Source organism: Mizuhopecten yessoensis, unplaced genomic scaffold (assembly GCF_002113885.1).
Source record: "Mizuhopecten yessoensis strain PY_sf001 unplaced genomic scaffold, ASM211388v2 scaffold419, whole genome shotgun sequence".
NCBI lineage: Eukaryota > Metazoa > Mollusca > Bivalvia > Pectinida > Pectinidae > Mizuhopecten > Mizuhopecten yessoensis.
Window position 1 is genome coordinate 1070844 of NW_018403537.1, and position 12986 is coordinate 1083829.

General features: G+C 35.2%; 1 protein-coding gene across 1 annotated transcript in view; it reads right to left on the bottom strand.

Annotated features, from left to right (window-relative positions):
* Window positions 1-538: 538 nt before the first annotated feature.
* LOC110448245 overlaps window positions 539-12986 on the bottom strand; it is a 23700-nt gene continuing 11252 nt past the window's right edge. Inside the window, exons 2-4 of the mRNA XM_021494404.1 lie at window positions 8384-8881; window positions 7318-8088; window positions 539-6347 (exon numbers count right to left, since the gene is read on the bottom strand). Coding sequence (XP_021350079.1) covers window positions 5563-6347; window positions 7318-8088; window positions 8384-8881 — 2054 coding nt within the window. The 3' untranslated portion in view covers window positions 539-5562. The remainder of the gene's footprint in view (window positions 6348-7317; window positions 8089-8383; window positions 8882-12986) is intronic.

Sequence of the window (12986 nt, forward strand, 5' to 3'; positions counted from 1 at the left end):
AAGCGGACACCTCATGTCCATAATTATCCTAACGAATTATATTACAATAGTTGAGACGTGATGTTTTCCTATCATAATGACGAATTTTTTTCTCGATCCTTCTACTTCTTAACGATTTCCCTGACACCACCTCACTTGTGCGAGGGTAAGTGCAACGACTGATTATCTCATTGGCAGTATAATGTAACTGAATAGAGGCATATACACCAACATACCGCCTCAAGTACATCTGCATACATCGCACATCAAGTCCATCAACCAGCATGCTACTAGCCAAATATCATCATCCTAGGCATCTTTGTAAAGCAGAATTATTTGATTAAAAGTTTCAATAAATTTGACCCATGTGAGTCAGTGTCATTTATTTGAACAAACATGATATTCCTTTATCCCGACATACTCCTAGTAAAATGGTATGATCGGAGGCGTATTGATTATTCAGAAGAATTTGCATTAATTAAAATAGATACCATTAACCAAAAAAAAATGCAAGACAGACGGACGACAACGGGCGCACAAAGAGTTGAGATAATTCCAATATTTTTCAGGGTTTATATCGGTTGGTAAAGCATTGTTCATATCCAACTTCACATTTCAATCCAATACACAATTCAAAGGAGATCATTATTGTTACATCGATGTACAGAAATAATTGCAAAAAGTCCATTCTTTACAATCGAAATTACACAAGTGTTCCGTATTCATGATACTACTCTCATTCCCAAGTCAAACTGTACCAAACTTGCTGAAAGTAAATATATGCGTCATAGTCAAATACATGGAAGAAACTCCAGAGTGCAAATTTCAAAACTCTTTAACATTCTTCCAAATAATTTTTAAAATACATATTTTTTCTCAAAAAATTAATAAGTTATTACCGAAACAAACACTTTTGCTCGAGAATTTTGTTTTGTACACGAGAACCGGAAGTTTCATGAATATGGTCAACATTCTTGGGCCTACCCATCGATGCCATTGTATCTTCCCAAGATACTAAGAGCACTCCCCATACGCTACTAACACATCGTCTACTGAAAAAATATATTCAGATGGTCACTCCCTCAAACATTAATGTATCTGTATTTTTCCATCGGTGAAATACATGGTAGTAGAGACATTATATTCCTTCTTGTTATCTTGTTCTAAATCTTCGGGAAATCTTTCAATCCCTTTTGATAAAAAAACAGATATACTCGTGATATTTGTCTTTCATCTTTTCTTTCCACTATGGTCATATTTAACCAACACTTTCTCTCTACAAACTCAGAAAGACTGTGGATAAAATAGGCGACATAAGGTAGACAATCTTAGCACTCATATGTTTGCATTAGGACATGTTTACATGTAGTTGGAATTACGTATCTTATGAAATCGAACGGAAATTACGTCTTCACGTCCGAATTCTAATAGTTTTAAAATAAGTTCAATCCTTTATAGAATAAAGTTTCTTATGACGTTCTTTTGATAATATTTGGTGGCAATATACCGATGCAGGAAACTGCACATATTTCACATGCCTTAATGCTCACCTGATATCTTAAATAGGTTGCTTATGTAATCAAAGCAAGATAAAAACACCCTATGCAAATAAGGAAACATTGGAATCGCTGGTAAAATGATGTTTGATAGTGGCCAATATTCAAAATACATAGCTTTTATGTGTCAGGAAAAAAAACCCAAACCTACAAAAGTGTTCTCCATTCTTCATTGATTAAAGTTATAACATGTTGATTATTATTTAATATGAAATTACAACATGAAGTCAAGAGGCATGGAGAACACAATTTTCAGGAAGGACAGATAGGTTTCGGTAATAATGCTTGCAGTTTATTTCTTGGTGCATTCCACATAAACACATTGTATCAAGGTAAACCATAGTTTGTTTACCCTTCCGAGGAAGTATTTATCGTCTGACGTTAAGGCAAAACCATAATATTAATAACCGATTCACGATTATAGTGAAGGTAATGGGTGGCCAGATATTAAATTCACATTTTTGATAAAGAACTTGAATAAAGACGTTCACATTGATACAGAGTAATTGTTTCTAAGATTACTGAATTTGAAGAAAAATTGATGACATTTTTGACAAACTTATCCCAACCTACGAATAATGAGAAAACAATGTGTTCAGCTATGAAATGGTCCTGCAATTTTTTATTTTTTTATTTTTCTATTTATTTATTATAATTATCTGTGCGTCAGTTTGATGAGGAGATCGTTGTTTACAAACGACAGACAACGCATGACGACGGACAAAAGGCCATAACAATAGACTACACGAGACTGTCGCGGGTGACCTTATTATTAAAACATAATCTAATTGCGTGTGACTGTTAATTTATAGAAATACGTTTCATCAAGGCACATTAAACATACTTAGTTTGACAATAATCATCTTTCACACATTTTGCTCCAATCATATTAAAAACATATTTAAACCATGAATGCTACAGATACCTTAAGAACATACTCATAATTCGTGTACGTTTAACAATTGTCGATGGTACCTGTGCAGTATCTTCATATATTAAGTCATAACATTTGTATATTTATCAAACCCTAAAATATCGATAATGAGTCTGATTTGAAATAAGGCCGAACTTGGAAGTAAGCCTTGAATTCCTTACAGTCAAATTTATCTAAAAAAAATAGGCGTCTATGAAAATAATCCGATTACTTCTAGGTATGATTTACATTATCCCTGTCAACCTAAAGAGTTTTACAGCTATTATTGTATTGCATTATTTATTATCGTAACAATTAATTAAAAGAAAAACATTATTTGAAAAACGCATCGCATAATGTTTCCAAGACTTAAATAAGAAATCAGTCAGTGACTTAATGACTTGGCAGTCATGACTGCCTTCAAAACAAGCCAGCTTTGAAAATGAGCCTTGGGAACTAGCGGCGTATTTTTGTTTTTTTGAGATTTCAGGGGAAAAAGATTATACAATGTACTGATGGATATATCAAAAGTATAATGATTCACTATGTCAAATACCCACGGTACGAAAAATAATTGATCTATGTGTTAAATATCAGTTTTGATATATAACATTGAAAGAAAAAGATAACTTACTGTTTTTTCTTTGATATAATTAAAACTCATAATAAGGGATGGTATGTCTCATTATAAACATCCAAAAATATTCATTTTCCTTATTTGTATTACAATCTACATATAAATACACATAAAATATCACACAGTTCCTATACCAATTGTATAAGTAAGTTTCCTTTAAAGCATACATCGGTAGTCCAAAAATAACCGTTTGAATCGATGGGGAAATGACTTGGTCAAATATTTAATTTAACTATCAGTAAGTAGCATAGTTGAGTTAAGCAAAATGCAAGTATATAATGTTTAAGTTAAGTGTACATTGATAGAAGATGATAAATGGAATAATGTTGTTACAATAATAATCAATATACATACACAGCTAAGTATTGACAGCGACTAAAGCTGGAAGATAACATTTCAAAAATAACATAATGAACAGTGTTGACACAATTCACTGTCACCAATATGTGGTGTTTTGCAGGTAAAATTCCTTTTAAAATGTGAAATCAAACAATGTCGTACAAACATTTGAATTTGGAGTAAATATTTAACCATCTAATTCAGAAACTGGCTCATTTTCACAATTAAGCCTGCGTACAAACAAAAGCCTTTCGATGTGTATTTGATATGATGATTTTTTTCCTTTTATTTGTTTGAAGAATGTCTTCACATATATCTTCTTAATAAGGTGTGGCGTCAACTTGTAACGCACCTTTTTATTGTTTAAGATTAATTACAAAAGGGCATGTAAGATCATTGTATTTCTATTAACCAGAATTTCCTTTACAACGTAAATATTCACCAGCGGAAGAGCAGTAACACATTTAATATATAACAGAAATGTAACATGACAGCAGCCAAAAACAAAACGTTCAAAAGAAAAACCTATTAGACAATCAGTACGTGACATAACAACATATTAATTTTGGCAATGATTGTGTGACATAACAACATATCAATTTTGACAATCATTGTGTGATATAATAACATTTCAATTTTGACGACACATCAGAGCAGTATGTGCATTTAATTACAACTTTGACTAAAGTGGAAAAGGTAAACATGTTTTGATAAATTTTGTCAATATACATTAGAAATCATATTTTAATTCATTATAAAAGACATTAACGGGTAATAATCAGGCAATGAAATCAGTTGTTGTAAACTGTTATTAGTTCATTTACCAATAATTATTTACTCAAAATTCATTCACCAATAAACTATATGCAATAGTCTAAATATTAAGTAAATTAATTGCCATCAGTTATGAATTGTTAAATTGGTCATTTTGTCTTCAAAAAAGAAAAGAAAAACCCCAAATGTTGCGTGAAATTGGATACCGGGTATGCCAGATCTGACTTACGTCTCGATCTCAGGGAAAATATTGGTATTACCAAAGCGGTAGCCAGTCAAAACGATTTAGCATGGTTTCTGGGCTTCTGGTGTTTTAAATGAAAGAAGTTTTTCATTGCCTAGGGGTTTACCTTTCCTGAAAACCCCCGGGTGAAATTGTCCTATCTTAAACCCTTGGCATGAAAAAATTTCCAACACATTAAGTCGATTGAAAAGATGTAGATGTCTGTCATAGGTATGTTACAGCCAATCAAGGGAAAACAAACACAATTTATATTTTGAAGGCTAAAATACTACATTTTCAAATGTAACTAAAACATTATGCTTAGGTCAAACATTCCGAAAACAATTATTTATAAATATATTTCCTTTTCCCTGTAAGCATTAACATTCTCTGCTTATAGATTATGTAATTTGCTATTCCAGAGCCCGTGTTCATGAACTCAAGTATTGATGCTGTGCTCAAGCCAGCTTTTTTGTAACTCACCTAAATCATGTCAAAGATGAAAAAGTCAATTGTAAATATTGAAAACAGCATCCGGCTTCATGTCTCTTCAATTTGTTTCCAAAACTTTGACAAAATAAAGTTTTCAAATAATTCATTACCGGTACAAGAAATAAGCTTGAGCACAAAATTAATGCTTGAGCATGAGAACTGTTTCATGAATACGGGCCCAGATCATTTTACAGAAGCTGGATTTGCTGGATATATGTTGACCAATAACCTACCTAACATGTCTGTGCTTAAGTCTTTTAGAAGCATACGGTTAATTATTTTTTTGTTTAGTTAACGAATAACTATTAGGGACACTAATTAGTAATGGTAAGTGCATCCCTATACAAACGGACTCCGATAACCGAATGTGTATATTTTGTTGATTTTTTAAATTAATAACGATTAAGTGTACGGTCCTCTTTCATTGCTGTTCACATTTTTTAAAAATATCATTTATATGATGTTATTACAAAATGTACTAGTTACTTAAATTATGCCATACACAAAGATGTCCGAAATTTTAACTTACATCTCCATTTAGAGTTAAGCTTTTATATTTACAAATGTTCTGTCTTGTTTTTCAATAGTAAAGTACATATTCAGTTTCATTATTTAGAGTACGGTTGTACAGAATTCGAAAAGGTAAAAACTAACCTACATTTCCGTGTACGTACGATTCTAGTTTCACTTTGATCGCTCTGAGCAAATCTGCGTTCTTCCGAAGCATTTCCGATGTTTCAGTTTTGTTTCCCTTGTTGAGGTTATAAACAGCATGTGCAATAATGACGGCGTCTATTGCCAGTGACAGACCCCCCATTACGCTCCCAGCAATAATTGACGATACCCGTAATGTGATTCGTGCTATCATGACAGGAACGATGTGGAAACTGCCCATGAGTCTCCCAAGAGCAGGAGCCATAACTACAGCGATATCAGAAGTATGTTCGTCAAGGTCGTCAAGCTCACCAACATCTCCTTCGATAGATGTCATCACTTTTTCTGCAATCTCCTTGAAGATCGTATTTGATTTAACCGCTTCCTTTGATAAAACATCCAAAAGTTCATGAATAACTATTAATGCGCCGAGTTGATGTTTGGTGAGTGCCCCTTCAGTTATCTTGGCGCCTATCACGCTTGCACTACCCAGTCCAGAAATAATTCCGCCAATAACAGACAGGCTTACGGTAGCGCCTGCACTTACGGGTGCCAATGCGAAACCTAATATGAGCAACCCAGCACCAACGACAGACACGGAACTACCTGTAATGGAGGTGATGTTGATATTACGGCGCCTGCTCTCAAACACCGCGACGATCAGGTCGTACATCAAAAGTTGTGTTGATATCAGTCCCATCAACTGCCGGATGTTCTGTAGGTTCTGCCCCAGTGCGTTGTCAAGTCGTCTGAAGGTATGGATGATTTCATCTTCTGCAACTGGAAAAGATAACGACTATTATCTACCTTTAACTTTATTTACACTTTTCATGAAACACTTTGTTGTTTATGACGCCTGCTGATACTGTTTTATTCATTACAAATCATTAGGATACCTGGATGTGACCAAGCTGTCTGAAAATAAAGATGATTTCAGTCTCTGCAGCCATGAAATATCAGGCGAATTTATTCTGTCCTCGTGGGAAAAGGTTCAAAGTTAATTTTTTGTAAAGAATTATATTACATGCAGGAAAATTCGTGCTATGGACAAATTATTGCACACGTATAGAGCACAGATCTTGTCCGAGCGTAACCAATTGAATTTCTATGAATAGGTTTACAACAGCCTCGAAATTTACATTGTAGAACACGCAGCAAGCAACATCTTGTGTCAGATAGAAGTTCAAATCGAGCCCAATACAAGGAAAGCTTACTTTTCTACTACCACTATTGGTTTCTTCACTCCCAACTCACGGGATAACCATGCCAGGAGATGGTTAACCGTTTGGTTACCCAATAGTGGCCTACACCCTGGACGTTATTTCATTGTTTCACCTTCTAACTATGACATCAAGTAAAATAAATTGCAACGTCATCTTTCATTGTGATGTCGAAGTTCGTGGTAATTGTTCCCTCAGGCGAAACAGGAATCATGTTTTCCAAAAACAAATATGTTTTTCTAGTTACAATATTTTCATGCTGTGTGAGCAAAATGTTCCCAAACTCGTGATGGTTGATTATGTTTTATATTTAACTCATGTTAGTTAATTTTAAACTTGTAAAAAAAACTTTGTAAACCTTGTGTCTTTATTCAATTTCAAAAATAATTGATTTGAGCTAGATAAACATGATAACCAACCATCACTCGTCGGGGAACCTCTTACCATCACTATAATATAGTTCATATGTTGATAAACTTTTCAACTATATCAAAGGAAAATGAAGGTGTTTGAATATTCTGTCTACTAACCTTCCCAACCAAACGGCTGTTGTGAAGCAATATCTCTCGAACGAAGTGCCTCTTGCTGGTCAGGATTTGGCACAAACTCCACTGGTACATCAGGTATGTCAAGTTGGCAGTTGCATTCTTTTTGCTTTGGAATGACCCGTAGGAAATTTCCATATGGATCCTGTAGAAGGGTCACATAGTAACGATCAAAGTTGCCGTTTCGCCGACATTTACTTTGTATTTGAGGCATTACATCAGGTGATCTCTTTCTTCTGACCTGTGTAAATGAGGACCAACTACTTTTCCATTTGTTCTCCTCGTCTTCTAACTCTTCCACTTTTAGCACGTAAATAGGCGTTTGAAACACAGTAGCTGCGGCAAACAATGGCAGGTGACCAAAGAGAAGGAGAAACGGCACCAGGGTTTTGTCAACTTCGTTCTGCAAACTGAGTGTACCGCGCCTCAAATCAGACTTCACACCGAGTAAACTGACATACTGGTCAGCATTATCTAGCATTTCTGTGGCAACTAACTCTTCAATCTTCAGAGCTTGTTCTTCGTCCCCAAATATCTCCTTGCTGAGACAAGTGTACAGGGAATGTGCAGTGTGTCCCTTATCCACTTCCCGGAATTGCATATCTGGTCGATGAAAAACTTCGTATATTTGGGAGTCGCCCTTCCTCGACAAAATGTTCTGTGTTTCGTCACTGAAGCTGTCGCAGATACCGTCGTCCAAAAAGAATTCCGTGAGAGGATTGTGTCTGTTATCTTTCGAAATGAACCGTGTTGAACCTATAAATATAAAACATTTATATCAATAATCGTTTTGAATGCTTGGAAATAAACTTGTGAATTATCATTTATCCGATTTCTTATCAAATTTCTTTATCTGGTCACTTCCTCATCTTGGACATCATTTGTTTTTATATTAATTCAAATGGTTTTTCAAAGTCAATAGCATTAAAAAAAGTTTGTGATAAGATTTTTGATTTTGATATAGGTAAAAAGTTAACTATGTATTGCCAAATTTTAATGTTTTCCATTATCTTACCTGCGGACTGGACTCGACAAATGCTGTTTATCTTACCTGTGAGATTTGTGTTAACTGCTGGTGGCCTCCTGATACAATTACAACCTTTATCGGGTATGATGATATCGTATCTGTCGTCAGTGTAGTCGTGGAAAAGGGTTATGTAGTACCGGCATTGTTTTGTAGATCCATTCCTCTGTGGAGGATCATGTCTGTAGACTCTCCAAGTGTTCGTCCTTGATGAATAAACGTAAATGAGCTTATCCAGCCATCGTGCAATGTGGAGTAGATATTCGTCATCTGGAGCTTCTTCGCGTACTTCAAAGTCGTCAGAAACGTCATCGGTGCTGTATATCAGTTTGTGGATGCATTGTCGAAAAGTCCCACGATCTTCGGTGACTTTGTCCAAGGTCCTTCCATCTATATGGATGCCGACAGGGAAGGACGAACAGTGACGTGTGTATTCCGTCCTCCTTTTGTTGCAAAATCTGTCTAAATGGGTATGTGAATCATGTCTACTCCTTCCTGGGCAGCATATCGATGACCTCTGACTCACTACAAAACATCAACAAATGTCATTAATTTCTCAGTTATAATGTTATAAGTGTTGATGCAAATCATACGAGGTTCAAAAATGAAAGACCTGACAACCTTCCGTCACAACCACTCCTTTTGATTTAGATTGATCTATTGAATCCATTGTTTTAAGCATCGGTGACAGTTGTGCAGGACATGAATCGTTTTATAGCGGTTTAGGTACAATAAGCGGTTAAGGTACAATTAGCGGTTTAGGTTTGAATAATTTGTATTTTACACTTGTTTTTTTTACTAATAACTGATTAGACGCAATAATATCAGTAACATATTAAACGTCTCCTTGCAAACCGAAATTGAGACTTCACTTACCAATTAATAATCCTGCTGCAGATATAAATGTATGAATATTAATGAGAAAGATATTTTCAGGGTTTTCACACTTATCAAAGGCGCTAAATAAAGATTCATGTACTTCACAATTGTCACCAATGCTTGCAAATATTGTTTTGACAATAAAGAAACGTTGAATTCAGTAGTTCAATCTAAATAAGCGAAAAGAAGACAGATCGTGTCCTTTTACGAGATCTGTCCTAAACTACATGTGTGTGATCTCTAACTTAAAACATAACTGTAATGTAATCCATTGCTCAGTTTATGTTTTAACCGATCGTTTTCAGAGACATTATCTTTAACTATACAATATGTTACCTGTGACAGTTTTATATGTAACTATATTTTTGGACACAGGTAAGTTGGGGGCCTACAGGTAAGTTTTCTATTTAAAGCCAGTCATTGGGAAACCATAATCAATCAAATGAAGACTATCTTCCTGTTACAAGTTAGAACACAAATGAAGATACACTGTATATTAACATTGCTGTACTGTTTATCTAGAGAATAAACACTGTATACATAGATCACTATACTGTTTGTCGTTATGATTAAATGAACACTGTTTACCTAATCACTATACTGTTTGTCGTTATGATAAAATGAACACTGTACATCTATAAAACTACTGTTAGTCGGTATGATAAAATGAACACTGTACATCTTTATATTAACATTTGCATGGCATTGTCACTATATAGCCTCTTTGAAAGCTGTATTGTTGATGGGACTTTAATTACCATGCAGCACGAGACACACTTCGTAGCGTATTAATACAACATTGACCGGAACTACAATATCCAATGTAAATAAACATGACGGTTGCTGAAATATCACTGGGCATTGTGAGACTTGACAATGTCATTGTTAATTGATTTGCAAAAGAAAAAAGTAAATAAAAAATGCTTTTATAACAACAAAAACAAGACTTATGTCTGCAATATCGTACAAAATGCACATCGGTTGAAATCACCAATGCCGGCAATGGAAACAATTTTAACACTCATGCATTTTATCAGAAATATCGTCTTTTACACTGCGCTGATCAGCAGGGGTTCGTTGCAAAGGTCTGAAATACACATATTCTATAGACCTATACTGACACATATGCTACAAACCTACTGATATGAGTCACAGCACACATAAACATTTCAGACATTTGTAACGAGCCCCTGTGCTCCGTTGCAAGATCACGCACTTCAAACGATATCAGTTTCACGCGTCTCGCAGCCACGGTTTTGCTAGTTTCTGATCACGACATGTCAAATAATGAGTCTGTTATAGAATCAACCGACTGTAGTCAGATTCCCGTACAAACAGCAAATAAATTCACGTCTGGATTCTTCACAAAATGAGCAAAGAGAAACTTTCTAATTAACTTCTCATTAAGTTGATTAATCCCTCGTGGAGGTCAAGGTCGTATTCACGGTGTTCACTGTATTTATCCATGCGCGAAATTTGTTCCGGTGGAAAATCGGAACAATTTATAATCTATCTTTGAATTGTGGAATAAAATTGAAGTGTTTGTTAAACCTTCAAAGTACTACTTTGTTTGTCAATCAGCAAGCGACAATACGCTGTTCAAACTATTGAACGAAATTGTGTGGACTGCCGATAAGGCGGGCACTTTTAATTTTAAATATAAATTATAAGTTAAAAAAGAAGAAAAAATAAGAGGAAGAAAAATCGTAAATATAAGTATTGAGACCACCTACGAACTAGGTTGTGATAAAGCGGTATAAAAGAACCTCCAATTATTATTATTATTTTTATTACAAGCTAACCGGTAATAAGATTTATATATATATTTTAAATGCCACCGTGACTATTCTCCATACAAATTTTTATTGAAGATTTAAAAGAAACTGTGGTTAGGTATTCATGAAGCAAACACTAATGAAAGCATTTTTTTTATAAAAGCACTTGAATCAGAGTCTTGAGCAGAATCAGCCCAACAGAACTCAAAACATGAGTAGTGCATTTTATAAACTGATTTTCTATTCACATAGTAACAATGATAGAGACCTAACCCCGGGCCTGGAAAGTTATCCCAAGCAGGCACTTTCTTTGAGGAAGCACTGTATAAAGTCAAGAGTGTAATCAGCCCAAGAGAAATCAAGATACTGTGCATTAGTGCATTAAACAGATTTTCTAGTTATAGTGACCCATTGACCTTTGACCACTTGACCTGAAAAGTTATCCCAAGCAGGACTTGATAAAATCTGAGTGCAATCAGTCCAACAAAATTCAAAATACAGTGCACAAACTGATGTTCTATTTATAGTAAGGGACCTTGACCTTTGATATCAAAGGCTGAAAAGCTATCCAAAAGTTTAAGCATTCTATTACACTGAATAAAGTCCACGTATGCACACACACAAGGTTATACACTTAAAGTTGATAACTTGACTTTAATATTTATGTTTTTTCTGTATGTTATTACCATCTCCATAACATATTGGATGAAGTTGCTAAGTGTTTAAATTGAATCAGTTGATGATTTTCTATATAAAGCAACAGTGACTTTGGCCTTGACCTTGGAACCCTGAAACACAACAATGTCCAAAGTATACTCATACTTGACCTTTACATAAAATTTTACCAAAATCCATGAACGAATGAATTTGCTAAGTGTTTAAATTGAATCAATTGTTGATTTTCTATGTATAGCAACAGTGACCTTGACCTGACCTTGGAACCCTGAAAAACAAGGGTATACCCATATTTGATCTATGTATAAAGTTTGACCAAAATCCGTGAAAGAATGAAGTTGCTAAGTGTTCAAATTGAATCAGTTGATGATTATCTATATGTAGCAAGTGTAACCTTGGATCCCTGAAATACAACGATTTATTAAGTAAACTCATACTTGACCTTTGTATAAAGCTTGACCAAAAACTGTCAAAGAATGAAGTTGCTAAGTGTTTACATTGAATCGAGACGGGACGCGACGGGACGGGATGCGACAGGACGGGATGATTTTCTATGTATAGCAAATGTGACCTTGGCCTTTACCTTGGATCCCTGAAATACAAAGATGTCCCAAGTATACCCATACTTCACCTTTGTATAAAGTTTGACCAAAATCTGTCAATGAATGAAGTTGCTAAGTGTTTACATTGAATCGGGATGTGACGCGATGCGACGGGACGCCGGAGGCCGCACCAGGGCAAAAGCTCACTTGTCCTTGGCAGGTGAGCTCATAACAGATAGAAGGACAGACAGACGTAAAATCTGATTACTAAAGATGCGTAGGGGTCCTAACAACAAATTGTGTAATTGAATTGGAGAATCCCCCTTTGGGACCCCACTCCTCCCTCTAGGAAGCCTGAATATTATGACAGAGACCCTCTGTTAAACAGCATTCAGTCTTTTTAACCAAGTAATGCTCCAGACCATTGGCACGTGGTTCGAAATTAATCTGTAATCTATTATGATTAAGCAACATACAAAATTACAAATTGATATGGTAAATGGAGTCTTGAAAACTTAAATGTGACTGCAGCTGCAAACGACAACATGTGATGACGGACAGACTGATCCTTAAGTGTTAGCCATGCTTCTCAGGCAGCACGACCAAGGAAAGGCAGAACAGTGAAGAAAGAAAGGAAAGATTTAAGATGCCAAGTGTGTTGCAATGGGGACAATATCTATTTTGGTCTGTTCAATGTCCCCCAAATAGTAGACATGAAAGAAATCCCCGATTCTTCAGGGGGCCAACTTTTAGCCCCCC